This window comes from Mytilus edulis, chromosome 11 (assembly GCF_963676685.1).
Source record: "Mytilus edulis chromosome 11, xbMytEdul2.2, whole genome shotgun sequence".
Lineage (NCBI taxonomy): Eukaryota > Metazoa > Mollusca > Bivalvia > Mytilida > Mytilidae > Mytilus > Mytilus edulis.
In genome coordinates this window covers 76,922,446-76,937,863 of record NC_092354.1, presented here as the reverse complement: position 1 = coordinate 76,937,863, position 15,418 = coordinate 76,922,446, and the positions used below count along the sequence as shown (strand labels likewise).

The 15,418-nt window shown below is 31.5% G+C and overlaps 1 protein-coding gene across 4 annotated transcripts; it reads right to left on the bottom strand.

Annotated features, from left to right (window-relative positions):
• Window positions 1–673: 673 nt before the first annotated feature.
• On the bottom strand, window positions 674–15,180 carry LOC139496316 (AP-3 complex subunit sigma-2-like). Of its 4 annotated transcripts, none has more exons than XM_071284820.1 (7): window positions 15,014–15,180; window positions 12,813–12,904; window positions 11,564–11,675; window positions 9,353–9,424; window positions 8,391–8,498; window positions 5,014–5,025; window positions 674–1,491 (listed from the first exon to the last, which is right to left on the bottom strand). In XM_071284820.1, the coding sequence occupies exons 1-7, from the start codon at window positions 15,080–15,082 to the stop codon at window positions 1,378–1,380; spliced, it is 579 nt and encodes a 192-aa protein (XP_071140921.1). In that variant the 5' UTR covers window positions 15,083–15,180; the 3' UTR covers window positions 674–1,377. The 4 variants fall into 4 exon arrangements, with proteins under 4 accessions (XP_071140921.1, XP_071140924.1, XP_071140920.1 ...); XM_071284823.1 differs by having other exon boundaries at window positions 4,985–5,025; window positions 15,014–15,179; XM_071284819.1 differs by lacking the exon at window positions 5,014–5,025 and adding an exon at window positions 7,250–7,273 and having other exon boundaries at window positions 15,014–15,177.
• Window positions 15,181–15,418: the final 238 nt, after the last annotated feature.

Here is a 15,418-nt window from a genome sequence, read left to right as displayed (position 1 = left end):
GCATAAAACATGAAGAAATACATTAGGAAGAGGTACAAAAAAAATTGGCAAGCATCACGCTGTCAACACTAGGGACTATTTGTGGACAATGAAAATCAAAGGATGATAATTTTGTATTCCGACCATATTATCTAAGATGTGTGGGTGGCTTCTTAATGACCTCCTGCCAAGATTTTAAGGTATCATCTTGATTACTGATCCATGGAATAAGGTAGAGGTTGGGTAAACTCTGCCTGACATACTTTGCTTTGTATGATTATTGCTGTGCATGTACTGGTTTGGTTTCATGGATGGATACCCAATATCCTTTGTTTTTCTAATATGTATACCTTTCAAGGATCACATATATACCAAATCTTAATATACAGATCTTCATACTTTTTGCAAAACAGCATTAGAATTGTAGTGTACAAGATAAAAAATTAAGTTCAGATATCCAGAGGTATCATATGTAGTCAGTCTATTGTCAGCAAAGTTCGCTTCCAAAAAATTACCAACTTTGCCATGAGAGCATGCATGGTATATTTATTAAAAAGGTTGTGTACGACATATGAAATATTTGTAAATCTGAAGCTTGAAGTCCCATAACTCGGGAATGACAAAGTTAAAAAATTTAAAATAATGATATGGTTCAAAATTAAATTGTATTTCGGTGAGCAAACAGAAGACATAAAACATTTAAGGTCATTTATTCATTAGTGTATTTTCATCTCAACAACAACAATCATAAATAACATACATTTTCTAAACCTCTACATATATATATTGCCTGTATACCCTAAAACTAACCAAATGTTCGTATCATGGTTTCATATTTTTCTTGTAAAGGGAGATAACTCTATATTATAATATCTTTTTATTAATCTTTTGATAATAGATTTTTTGCCAACAGCCAAACTTTTACTTAGTACTTTTTAATATTTATTTATTGATATAAAGAAGGATTTTCTGCACATCTACCAAATAGCTTAATATTGTCTGCTCTTATACATGCCAAAAATAAATATGTTGATGACAAACTTAACAATTCATAGAAAAAATATGTTATCTTTTCACAATATTTATGCAATTTAAAAAAAGAGAATGTTATTGTGTGTCAATTTTAAATTTAGGTTTGTAGTGAAAGTGTAAAAGTCTATACCTATTTTATTTCTATAAATACAACTGTATCACTCGGCAGCTTTAGTTTTGAAAATAAAGAACAAATTTCCATTTTAATAAAAAGAATGTATTAGCAAATGTCATTTTTTTCTGTGTTGCTGTAACTGAGAATTAGTACAATTTTCACACAATAAAGATTTACACAATATAAGATGTGATATGAAAATGACAACATGATTTTATTTTATAAATATTCATGAGCTGAATGTTGAACTTTCATGACAGTTTGAAATTAGGAAGGTCAGGTAACTTCATGTCTTTAAACTTCTGTGGAATATTCATATCCTTGACAGCACTAACAGCTCTAGCAGGGGCAGCAGATATACCAGCCTGAAATCATAAATATTCATGAAAAGTTGAACTGATGAATATTCCAAAAAAATAATTATAAAATTTTAACCAATGAATGATAGACATGAGTGAAAAAAGTGAATACTGAGCACAAAATGAAAAATATTCTGCAAGAAAAGCAGTAAAATTAAATATTGATTTAATGTTTTTATAAAATAGAAAGACATCCATTAAAGGATCACAAAAGCTGCAATGTGTCCTATAGCATTATGCAGCAATAGAAAGAAGAAGTAAAAATTCAATAAGGTGAATGAAAAGTAAAGAATGAATATGTGAATAATGTATTAGGAAAATAATTCATTTTTTTCTTTTTTTGAATAAACAGATAGACTGAATTTCATGAAATTCAGGATCAAATTATTTTTTGACACATTCAATAAAAAAAAATGAAGTGTGACAATACTTATTCACAGCAAACTAACACTTTACAGGCAGACTTTCCATGGCTTTTTTTATAAATACAAAAAATATGACTAGTTATAATATGTAAGTATATAATAAAATACACAACTGTCACAAGCAGGTATCAATCTAATTCATGCATAAAATCTTAATAAATCAAAGAACAACAGCTTCTAGCTAAACATTGATGATTATTCTAATTAATCAAATAGATATAAGAAGATGTGGTATGAGTGCCAATGTGACAACTCTCCATCCAAATAACAATTTATAAAAGTAAACCATTATAGGTCAATGTACTGCCTTCAACACAGAGCCTTGGCTCACAGTGAACAACAAGCTATAAAGGGCCCCAAAATAACTAGTGTAAAACCATTCAAATGGGCAAAACCAACGGTCTAATCTATATAAACAAACGAGAAACACGTATAAATTACATAAACAAATGACAACTACTTTACATCAGATTCCTGACTTAGGACAGGTGCAAACACCATATTTGTGACTTCTAGAAACACAACCATGTGGTTGCATACTATCTGACAACTCTATATTGTTGTTGTATCAATATTTATCTAATAACTGAGGACAGAACTTTAAAAATCTACTTAGTTGGAAATACTTCCTAGAATCTTTTTATTTTTTGTGTTCATAAAATTGAGAATGGAAATGGGGAGTGTGTCCAAGAGACAACAACTCGACCAAATAAAAAACAACAGCAGAGGGTCACCAACAGGTCTTCAATGTAGCGAGCAATTCCCGCACCCGGAGGCTTCCCTCAGCTGGCCCCCAAACAAATATACACCAGTCCAGCGAAAATGAATTTTCATACAAGTTTTAGTTTTATAAGCTGTCTTAAACGTAATTTCCCAAAACTGAACTTATGACCAAGAGTAGAGAGGAAAACAATGGTCCTGGTTGAAAGTGGATACTGAGAACTGTTATATATATATAAGCTGAGATATGGGGGTCTCAATGATTTGTTTTATTGGGTTGATGAGATATGGGAGTCTCAATGACTTGTTTTATTGCTTTGATGAGATATGGGGGTCTCAATGATTTGTTTTATTGTGTTGATGAGATATTGGAGTCTGAATGATTTGTTTTATTGTGTTAAAGAGATATGGGAGTCTGAATGATTTGTTTTTTTGCGTTGATGAGATATTGGAGTCTGAATGATTTGTTTTATTGTGTTAAAGATATGGGGGTCTCAATGACTTGTTTTATTGCGTTGATGAGATATTGGAGTCTGAATGATTTGTTTTATTGCGTTGATGAGATATTGGAGTCTGAATGATTTGTTTTTTTGCGTTGATGAGATATGGGAGTCTCAATGATTTGTTTTATTGCGTTGATGATATATGGGAGTCTCAATGATTTGTTTTATTGCGTTGATGAGATATGGGAGTCTCAATGATATATATATAAGCTGAGATATGGGAGTCTCAATGATTTGTTTTATTGCGTTGATGAGATATGGAAGTCTCAATGATTTGTTTTATATAAGCTGAGATATGGGAGTCTCAATGATTTGTTTTGTTGCGTTGATGATATATGGGAGTCTCAATGATTTGTTTTATTGTGTTGATGAGATATGGGAGTCTCAATGATGTGTTTTATTGCGTTGATGAGATATGGGAGTCTCAATGATGTGTTTTATTGCGTTGATGAGATATGGGGGTCTCAATGATTTGTTTTATTGTGTTGATGATATATGGGAGTCTCAATGATGTGTTTTATTGCGTTGATGAGATATGGGAGTCTCAATGATGTGTTTTATTGCGTTGATGAGATATGGGGGTCTCAATGATTTGTTTTATTGCGTTGATGAGATATGGGAGTCTCAATGATGTGTTTTATTGCGTTGATGAGATATGGGGGTCTCAATGATTTGTTTTATTGCGTTGATGAGATATGGGAGTCTCAATGATTTGTTTTATTGCGTTGATGAGATATGGGAGTCTCAATGATATATATATATAAGCTGAGATATGGGAGTCTCATTGATTTGTTTTATTGCGTTGATGAGATATGGGAGTCTCAATGATTTGTTTTATTGCATTGATGAGTTGCTGTGTCATTGATATTGATATGAATTCTCTAAAAATTCATGTTTTAAATTATATCTGTATACACAGTAAATCTTGAGTTCTACACTGAGTAATACACTAATTGCCTTCAAAGATAAAGCATTTGTTCCACAGATCATCAAAATATTAATACCAAGTCCCAATAAGGGTAAATCCTGAATAATTGTGAAAATAAAAGCCCAATTCAGAATTCTAGCAAAAATAAAGTTCTAATATCAAAATTTTACAAAACAAAGGTGGATGATTTTAATTATAACTTTTTTTGGAAGGTTTTAACTATAGATATTCTTTCTTAAAAGTAATTTTCCTGCATCAGATGAAAATATGTTTGGCTTATTAAAAACTAAGAACTTTATAGTAAACATAGAGAAACAAGTATGTGTCCCAATACATGGATGCCGCATCTGCACTTTAATTTTTTATGATCAGTGGACAGTGAAAATGGGATAAAATCTCTAATTTGGCATAAAAATAAGAAAGATCATATCATAGGCAACATGTTTACTAAGTTTCAAGTTGATTGGACATCAACTTCATTAAAACTACCTTGACCAAAAATTTTAACCTGAAGCTGGACAGATGGAGAGTCAAACAGATGAACACACAGTCCAGAAAACATAATGCCCATGAATGGGGCATAAAAAAAGACACACTACGCCAATTTTAATTTCAAATGCAAATTAAATACTGTTAATTTAGAATTCTTTGTGATATCAGATGATTAGTGTTTACTTATATAAAATATTGATGGTATTAAAGTTCTGTATGAAGTTTTTCAATTGTTTTTTGGATTCAAAACTTTTAAGATTCTGTACAATAACAGTACTTCTCATTTCTAAGCAATCTATGTTTAATGCTCACAATAATTAATACAAGACAAGATATCCGCATGATATTAAAAAATTCTGCACAACAGAAATTTCACAAAGTTTTAGTACAGGCAGTAGCAACCACTGTTAGTTCATGTTGATAATACTAACTTCTTCTAAATTAAAAAGTTTGAACTTACACCCATTCTACCCTACAATATATAAGGTATATATATATTTATTGAAAGATATTGATAAAAAGAAGAATATGTCTGATGACACATATGCCCCCATTTAAGACGGTAGACCTTGGTTCAGGGAGATAACTCTTTAAATCAGTCAAGCGTTTGTAAAATTCAAGTTCATCAATGTATTTTAAGCATTTACCTGAAACAGATTGAAAATAATCTATGTAACCTAGAAGCTTAGAATATGTTTTTGAAAATGGTTCTACACAAACGTACTGATGATTTTAAGAGTTATTTCCCTTAACCTAGGTCTACATTGTACCTCCTTAAGCTTTGCAATTTTTCAAGTTATAAAGGAGCTTAAGTCTAAAAGGGTATGCCAGTCATTGTCCAGGTTCAAGCTCAGTCTACAATTTTGGGTTGTAGTATTGTATGGGAGTTTTATAAACTTGTGGCGAGGAAATCTTTAATCAAGATTGGACAGGAATTTGAAAAAAATAGAAATTAGTAATAACAAGGCATAACTATAAATAAGTAAAGGACTTATTGCCCTTTTTTTAAGATAAAGAATGTGTCTGTGGACACAAATGCCACCACTCAAGCTTTGCAATTTTTCAAGTTTCCAACTACATTATTTTGGTAAAAAAGTGTGCATTATACACGACCAAATATGGTATATATCTATATAAATGTAGATCAAGAAACTCCAGCAACTCAACAACACAAACCAAACAATTGACATCAACTGGTCAAGACTAATAGATAGGTGTCTATGTCCAGCTCTTAAATCCTAGTGTTTAAAAAAATGTGAATATATCAAACAGAAACTGCCAAAGACCTGCTATTAAAAATAAAATTAGTTAAACAACAAAAACAATAACATATAACAGACAGACCGACGGTCACTGACAAAGTTTCTGACTGTGGACAGACACATGAATATATAACAGTATAAAACTAACAATAAGGCATGCAAATGTACATGTATATTATAGGAATCTCTACACCTACCGGTATTAAGATACATGCAAATCTCTGTTGCAGAAATTTCTCTATACCTGATTTACATGCAAATATATATAAATTAATACTAAAAAATAAACAAAATGTTCCATCTGAGTACACTGTTTTGTTCTGTTTAATATGTATCCACTATCTGTGTGCATGCTGTGCAGTCATGGCAGTGAATAGCCAATTGTCAATTTCTAGCATGATAAATATTTTACAAACAAATAAAAATAAAAAAATCTGTGAAGATATTTTTAATCATATTAACATCAATTTTCAAAAATCTGTGTAATCCCAAAAGTGTTAACATCACACGTTTTTAATTTTTAATAATTTACATTCTGAATTTAAAAAAAAAAACAAAAGCAAAACATAGTCATTTGTGAGATCAGTCAAATCCACCCTCTTTAAAATTATATTCCTGGTCTGAGGTAAAAAATCTGTCCCTCCTACAGATTGATATATAAATGAACTATCATAGCTAGTTAAAAACAGTATGATATAAGGGTAACAAAATTAAGTAAAATGACATACAACATTAACTATAAATAATAAAAAGGCTGCATGCTATAGCAATATCCAGAACCATATACGTATGGGAAGACAAGATAACAGTCATTTATAATTGGAAGTAGTAATTTTATATGATAGAAAAATTAAGCCCATTAAATATTGCAAGTTAAAGAGGAAAAGTCTAGAGAACTGATATTTGTTTTAATGAATGAGAACTTCAATCAATAACTTAGATCTCCATCTGTAAGTCATATAAGTCTCATAATGTTTGTTTGAGGCAAACTAAAGTTAGAGACCAGAAACAAAAATTCCTGGCAATTTTTCCATTTGTAAATGGGAATAGCTATAGAACGGTAAAAGTGATGCTACCCAAAATTTCATAAGATTGGAACCTTTTTTGGACAGACCGACAAGGTTAAAACTTAATGCCCCCTCCACTGCACTGCAGCAGGTGGCATAAAACCTATAATCAAGCAAACTTGCTTTTAGGTCAAGTGCAGGAAAACAGTTATAAAATTTATTTCAAACTTAAAAAAACCCACTCATAAACTTAAAATTAAAGATTACATATATGCAATATGTATCTGTGAAACAGTTGGGATCAGAATAACTAACTACACTTAGGACTTCAGTTTCCACGAACACATATAAAATTACATGTATATAAATCTTGTAATTTGTCTTCCCATAGGCTTAGATCTGAAAAAAGCCAAAAATAAAAACCTACCAATGCAGCCTTTTGGAACGTAACCTAAAAATAGTGTAAACTTTATACAATGTGTGCACCTACAAATTATTCAAACAGTAGTCAACATAATATTTATGAGTATAATAATACAGTGACACATTTCCCCAAAAAGAATTAGAGAAACAAAATTTGTATAAGGCATGATCACTTGAGTATAACTTCCCATTTTAAAAAGAGCCTCTTGTTTTTCTATTCACACTACCAAAAAGGAATGACCGGAAAAATTCTTCACAAAGAAATATTTGCTAATAAGGAGATTATTTGGTCCAAATAAGCCCCTTTATCATATAATAATCCTAATTTCCTAGACACAGCATAGAACATTTCATTCAATATTGTCAGAATGATCATTCAATTCATGCTAAAATATAAAACTTGAAATAGTATTAATACTAAGGTCATTTAAATATTGTATGCATTATGTTAGTATTGTGTCTAAAAATATTCAATTCCAATCAGAAAGCAATTCACACTGTGGGAAGAAGCGAAACAACCAAAACAAGACCTTACCTGACCACCTAAAGACTTGAAACCTACTTCCATTTCTGAAAGGTCAAATTTGAATTCCACCAAAAGATTTGTTAAATTGTGCTTAAAAACCTTAAGGAGGCTCGAGGGTACAAAAATTTCAGAAAAAAATATAGAATTTTTTTCCATTACACTATCAATTGTTACTTTATGTTATGGTACAAAATTCGATAAAACAAACCCAACGTTTTGACCCCAGACAACTTTTAAATTGTTCCAATATACCTATTAACCTAAATTCTACATACCTTACCCTACTTATTTAAATGAGGAAAACTTACACAGAAATATTTTTTGTTTGGCTTGAGTTGACTAGGACTACCTCAGTAATAGACTATTTCCAAACATAGTAAATTAGAACTGCCTTTAAAAGTCTAAAACTGTTTTACCAGACCTGATTGCTTTCAAAGAAATTTAACATTTTCAAATTTCAGTTTGGACTCTTCAGCTGTGTTTCTTTATTAAATGGTATCTAAATAGAAGTGCAATTTCAACTTTATTTTCACTTCAGCAAAACCAGGCCTGGTATAACACATGTACAGTATAAACAAAGGTGGTAATGTATAAATAAGAAGATAAGACTTGATCGTACCTCTGATTTTTCCAACTTATTTTGTTCCTCTATTCTGGTCATAATTTCTGTCATATTTGTTTCAAGAACCATTCCTCCCATTACAAGCTCTCCAAGAATGTAATGAACCTTAAACCAGGAAAAAAAAAAGCTTTTTTTCATTTAGATGAGGTTACCTGCTTAAGTCAGGAATCTGATGTTCAGAAGTTGTTGTATGTTGATGTGGTTCAAAAGTGTTTCTTGTTTCTTTTTTTTTATGTAAATTAGACCGTTGGTTTACCCAGTTGAATTGTTTTACACCTGTCATATTTTGGGCCCTTTTTTATAGCTTGCTGTTCAGGGTGAGCCAAGGCTTCGTGTTGAAGACCTTAATTTGGTTTACTTTTCTACTAATTGTGACTTGAATGGAGAGTTGTCTCATTGGCACTCATATCACATCTTCTTATATCTATCAGCTTAAATAGGCAATTTGATATTTGATGTCTGAACTTAAAAACATTAATATGAATAAAAATTGATGTGGGATATACCTAATTGAAAACAGCAACCTAACACAATTGACTGTAAGATATGTCATAAAGCAAAATAGTATCGTAAAAAACAGTCAGGTGAATATATATATTTGGACAAGCTTTTCATGTTATTGAACATATGTTGTATATTTTCACTCTTATTCTGTTTTTAAGTGATATTGAATCCAGTCAATAATAGTCATGATAGTTCAGAAAATGGAAAGTTTTGACATCTTACTGACGAATCCTATTGTAATGCAGTGTGCTTTCGTGTCATATGAAAGGCTGCATTTTTAGCAATTAAAGTGGTTTTTTTTAAATTATCTGTATAACATTTTACAAAGTAGAGTACATGGCAAGAAGACCTTCAATTAGGACAACGACATCCGGTTTATCTAGCAAAGATCACACAATGGTCTTTAGATATGCTCCTGATAAACTGTTTTTTTGTTATACCTACAACATGCTTACCTTATCAACATGAAATATAAGGTCCAGCTCACATACATTTTCAAAGCATTTATCTAATGTTTCTACAAACACCTGTATAAAGAGATCAATATAAACAGATTTATCTAATGTTTCTACAAACACCTGTATAAAGAGATCAATATAAACAGATTTCATATTGTTTGCTATGCAAATATAATTATCATGATTATGCAAATCAAACTGTAGTGAAACAAGAACGTTTCCCCAGTACACGGATGCCCCACTCACACTATCATTTTCTATGTCCAGTGGACCATGAAAATGGGGTCAAAACTCTTAATTTTACATTAAAATTAGAAAGATCATATCATAGGGAACATGCGTACTAAGTTTCAAGTTGTTTGGACTTCAACTTCATCAAGAACTACCTTGACCAAAAACTTTAACCAAAACTGTAACTTGAAGCAGGACAAAAGGGACAAACAAATGGATGGATGAACGGACCTCCAGACCATAAAATATAATGCCCCTCTACTATCGTAGGCGAGGCAAAAAAATCATTTTTTTTTTTACTTTGAATAAAATATGCATCTTTTGCATTGGGTTTTTTTAAATGTTATTTGCTTTAATGTTTGTAGTTTGATATTCAGTTGAAGGGTTCATATAATTTCGGCTGTTAAGCAATATTTACAAAGAATAATTTTCTAATGTACATTGTACCTATGAAAACTTAATAAATGGCATGCTACCATTGTTGTTTTTATCATTTCCTATATAATACTTTCTTCAACAAATATATCCTAATGTGTAACATATTAACTGTGTTTCCAATGCACATATTTTCTTCTTAAAAGATGGTCTTGTCAATGACCTGTTACATGACAACCTATTAGAAGTCAGATGAAGGTCGTAATTCAAGCAGATGTATTAATGTATCTCTAGTTATCTCCCCCTAGCAGTAGTTGACATGTCACCTCAAAACTGCAAATTCCGGCAATTTTCTTTTTTAAAGATCACCAAAGTTTTGCACAATTAATACAAATTTTATTCTGAAATATAGTCACAAAGTTGTATTTCTTTCCAAAAATAGCAGGTATATATAAAGGTATATGGAAAACAGTAATAACCATGGTAGTACTTCAAATATATTAGAAAACCTATACATCATGTTCTCTCTCTTAAATCATTGGTATTATTTGTCTGTCTTGTTTGTGTACATGCATAACATGAGTACCTATTAAACCAATATTATGAAAAATAAAGGTGTCGGCCAATCCAGCTATTTACTATAATTGCCAAGTATCAGCAGAAAAGTTCTGTATGTTGTATTTACCTGTCCCAAGTCAGGTGGTATTTACCTGTCCCAAGTCAGGTGCCTGTGATCCAGTAAAAGTTCTGTATGTTGTATTTACCTGTCCCAAGTCAGGTATCAAAGATCCAGTAAAAGTTCTGTATGTTGTATTTTCCTGTCCCAAGTCAGGAGCCTGTGATCCAGTAAAAGTTCTGTATGTTGTATTTACCTGTCCCAAGTCAGGTGGTATTTACCTGTCCCAAGTCAGGTGCCTGTGATCCAGTAAAAGTTCTGTATGTTGTATTTACCTGTCCCAAGTCAGGTATCAAAGATCCAGTAAAAGTTCTGTATGTTGTATTTACCTGTCCCAAGTCAGGAGCCTGTGATCCAGTAAAAGTTCTGTATGTTGTATTTACCTGTCCCAAGTCAGGAGCCTGTGATCCAGTAAAAGTTCTGTATGTTGTATTTACCTGTCCCAAGTCAGGAGCCTGTGATCCAGTAAAAGTTCTGTATGTTATATTTACCTGTCCCAAGTCAGGAGCCTGTGATCCAGTAAAAGTTCTGTATGTTGTATTTACCTGTCCCAAGTCAGGAGCCTGTGATCCAGTAAAAGTTCTGTATGTTGTATTTACCTGTCCCAAGTCAGGAGCCTGTGATCCAGTAAAACATATTTGTTTTCTGTTTATATTTTTTCGTACATGAATTAAGCTGTTAGTTTTCTCCTTTGATTAGTCATACATGTATCTGGACCTTTTATAGCTAACAATGCTGTATGGGCTTTGCTCATTGTTGAAGGCCATACAGTGACCGTTAGTGGTCAATTTGTATGCCACATGGTCTCTTTTGAAGACTTGTCTCATTAGCAATTACCATGATCATACCCCATCTTCAAATTTTTATTGAAATACAATCAATTGTTATTCAATGCTTAAAGTTAACTATTTAGAAAATCAACCAACCTGTATCAAATCTAAGATACCCAGCTCACTTTCTGATGAGTCAACACAGAAAACGAAATATAATGTAGCATAATGTCTGTATATTAATTTATAGTCTGACCCTCCAATTAACCTGGAATGAAAATATAACGTAGCATAATGTCTGTATATTAATTTATAGTCTGACCCTCCAATTAACCTGCAATTAAAATAAAATATAGCATGCAAAATGTCTGAATACTTTATTATGCACAAATTAAACCCATAAAAAATATTGCATTCATTTAAAATTGTGATTTTTTTTTAAATGAACAAAACGTAGAGTTTAAATATTACAATTGTAGGAAAGCTACATTAAGATATATGTATTTGATATTATAATGCGAGTTCTTATAATGGCAATACTCAAGTAGTAACATTAATAGAAAACCTAGCTGCGGAACCATAGCTCTTAGGTCCTTATGTTATTTTTTGACTATTACCTACTACTACCTATGGTCCGCAAATAGTAAAAAAATAACATAAGGACCTAAGAGCTACGGTTCCGCAGCTATAGAAAACCTTACAATAATTTCTGAATTGACAGTATTAACTTGTACATGTAGACTGGTCTATCAATCATGTTCAATGTCAGTAGCCTGTAATGCAGTGGTTGTTCTTTGTTGCTGTATATCATATTTGTTTTTCGTATATTGTTTTGTGAATAAATCAAGCTGTTACTGTTTGAATTGTTTTATGTTTATCATTTCTGGACCTTTTATTGTTTATAATATGGGTTTTGCTTATATAAATTATAATGTTGAAAACAGTACTACTACAATGGCATATATCTGTATATAGAGTTAACTTCTATGTAATTTGGTCTAATATGGAGAGCTGTCTCAGGCCAAATAAAAAAGTATATGTGTGGTTCCAGTTACCCTACCTACCCTACTTTTTAGTCTTAATAATAGCCAACCCTAAAGTGTTTTTGGCATTTTTCATTAAGCACTGTTAAAGTCAGAATGTTGCTCTCAAAGACTCAATGTAAAAAAAAAAAAAACCCTATCCAACCTACCCCTACTTTTTTTTAAATGTACCGTAACTAGAACTGGCCTCATTAGGAATCAATTCCACATCTTATTTTGATATTTATTACTCACGTTCCACCTTCTAGAAAGTTACACAGGTTATGATCTCTTTTAGATACATTTGTACCAGATGAAACGTTTGGTTGAGAGCTGTCTCACTAGGAATCATACCACATCTTATTTTGATATTAAATACTTACGTTCCACCTTCTAGAAAGTTACACACATTATCGTCTCTTTTAGATACCAGATGGAATGTTTCACGAATTATCTGTTGTTGTAAATCTTCTGGCTGTTGGAAAAAAAATAAGTACAAAAATTAGAACTACAATTTTTTTAATTACTTTGTTGGTTAGTTAGACACTTGCAATGACCAGCAATTCTTTAAAAAAAACTTTATATGAGTTTTTGTTATCAATATAATATTCCTTGTCAAAACAAACTTTAGAGTACTTTTACTTCAGTAGACACCATAAAAAGTACAGGATACTGAAGTAAATACTAGCAAACTGAGGATTCATTTTTATTTGTTGGATGCCAATTTGTGTTGATTTCTGCTCTGGATGATTTTCAAGCTTACCGGTAAACAAAAAAATTGTGTTAAATGGGGAAGTAAAATGTACAGTAAATTTATTAAAGAAAATTCAGTTTCTACAGGTTTAAAACAATCTTTAAACATCATTTGCATCCTAGTCTTGTGAAGCAGTAAACAAAAATGGGCACTTTTCAAATTCTTGGATAGCAAAGCAATTTGGGGTTATTAGTCAAGTGCACTTATTGTGCATTTTCCCACTTCCAGGGTCCACAAAAACAGATTCTACACCAAACTTCTGTCAAAACAAAAATGAATTAATGCTTATATATAATATATCATGTATAGCAGTGCTCTGACTAGAAATTGAAAGGAGCAGGGTGCCAGTGGAGGGCAGGGCACTTTTTAGGATAGGAAAAGGCACTGCTCATTTGGCCTCCATTTTTGTGTGTATCTACAATGTATCTTGGGTTTTATCAAAAGTTCACACTTCTTTTTTACTGTATATCATATGTTGACAAATAAGATGCATAAGTCATTGTAAGTTGTTATATCATTAAACCATTAATGCTCCAAAATTAAGCCATCAACTTTTAAATATTTCCATGTTTTTTACATGAATGTCAAGAATTTATACCATACAAAATATATATGTCTGAATAAGTTTTATTAAACTTTTATGCCCTTAATATTAATATTTTGTAATAACAGTATACAGGGCAAACAAACTCTATGGGCGAACGAACTCAGGGCGAACTGGTCTCATTTATTAGCGACAGGAAGTGTCAAGAAGGGACAAGAAGAATAATTTTAGCGACAAGAAGCTATTTAGCGACAAGAAAACATTTTTATTTAAACATGTTAAAAAAATTTGCATTTAGCATGTTTAGTCATTTTTAATATACAATGTACACATGATACAGGCAGAAATAAATTGATAATTTTTATAATTATATTGATAGACAATGAAAGATGAAGAAATTAATCATTTGTAAGGAAGGGATTGTGTAGTTTTTATTATTATATTGATAGATGAAGAAATTATTTTAATTAAACATTTGTACATGTAAGAGCAAAGGAAATGCACATGCTATAAAATGAAAATAAAAATAAAGATTTTTCACCTTTCCTTTGAAGGATTTATTGAAACAAAAACATGAAATATTATTTCCTTTCTAACTATACAATGGATTTTTCCTGATCATTGCTGATAGGACCAACGTTAGCTGTGGCTTCACCCTAAGGTAATACACAATGATAGAACATCAAATGAGATTAACGAGGCGTGTGTCCCTTGTTTTATAATTATTGCTACAATAACATACAATTAACACCTTCAACTTTGTACACGCGTCAGACTATACAATTACAAGCGCCAGAATATATACATGTATTCATTGTAAGGGAGAGATCCGTTTGCGCCAAAAAATGCGTCCTTTTGCGCCACAACTTTTTTCTATCAATATTAACTTTCCTGTCGTTAAATTGTTTTCTTTTGCATATTCTTTTAATATTCATTTGGAATAAGTAATTTTAATATAAAAAAAATGTTTTCTTGCCCCTAAATAGTTTCTTGTCGCTTCTTGTCACTAATATTATTCTTCTTGTCGCTAATTATTGAGACCGGGGCGAACGAACTCAGGGCAAACAGACACAATAACATGTACCCTACTGGCACTATGCCTATGGCAAGCTGATGAAGTCAGGATGGAATGATACATGATGTTATTTCCTAGTATTTTCGAGTATCAAGTTATATTAGACAGTTAGACCAAGGCAAAATGTAAATGTAAGTGACGTCTGACGATGACGGAAGATAAGTTGTTGGAATTTCGCCTATGACGCCGGTTCAATTTCGCTTTGACTTACATAAAACTGGTAGAATTTGGACATTCTTGGTTTCCCATGATTATTAAATACTAGAATGGCTTTAATCATTGTATAAATAACAGGGATTCTTCAGTAAAAATCACATTTGTGAGGAGGAGGAGTTGTCGACGAAGCGGAAGTCACTTAGATATTCTAACACCCTGTCCTTGGTTCCGTTTTGTTGTGAATTTCCGGCACGCATATCATATGGGGTTTTGATTATGTGATTACTTGGAGATTTTTAAGTGATTATTTGATTACTATATTAAATATGATTATTTGATTAATTAATAATCAATACTGTATATTCGATTATAACGGGGAAACATTTGGTACTGGTAAATAAAAAAAACAATTTTTATCAAGGTGATCGATATCATGCAAAATCAATAACTAGACTTAGGT

Bases quoted from the DNA above. Each gene is read 5' to 3' on its own strand.
- LOC139496316 (XM_071284819.1), bottom strand. From the start codon at position 15,082: ATGATTAAAGCCATTCTAGTATTTAATAATCATGGGAAACCAAGAATG. The intron at 8,499-9,352 runs GTAAGCATGTTG...TCCTGGTTTAAG, and splicing joins TTATATTTCATGTTGATAAG to GTTCATTACATTCTTGGAGA. The intron at 7,274-8,390 runs GTACGATCAAGT...CACTATTTTTAG, and splicing joins ATAAGTTGGAAAAATCAGAG to GTTACGTTCCAAAAGGCTGC.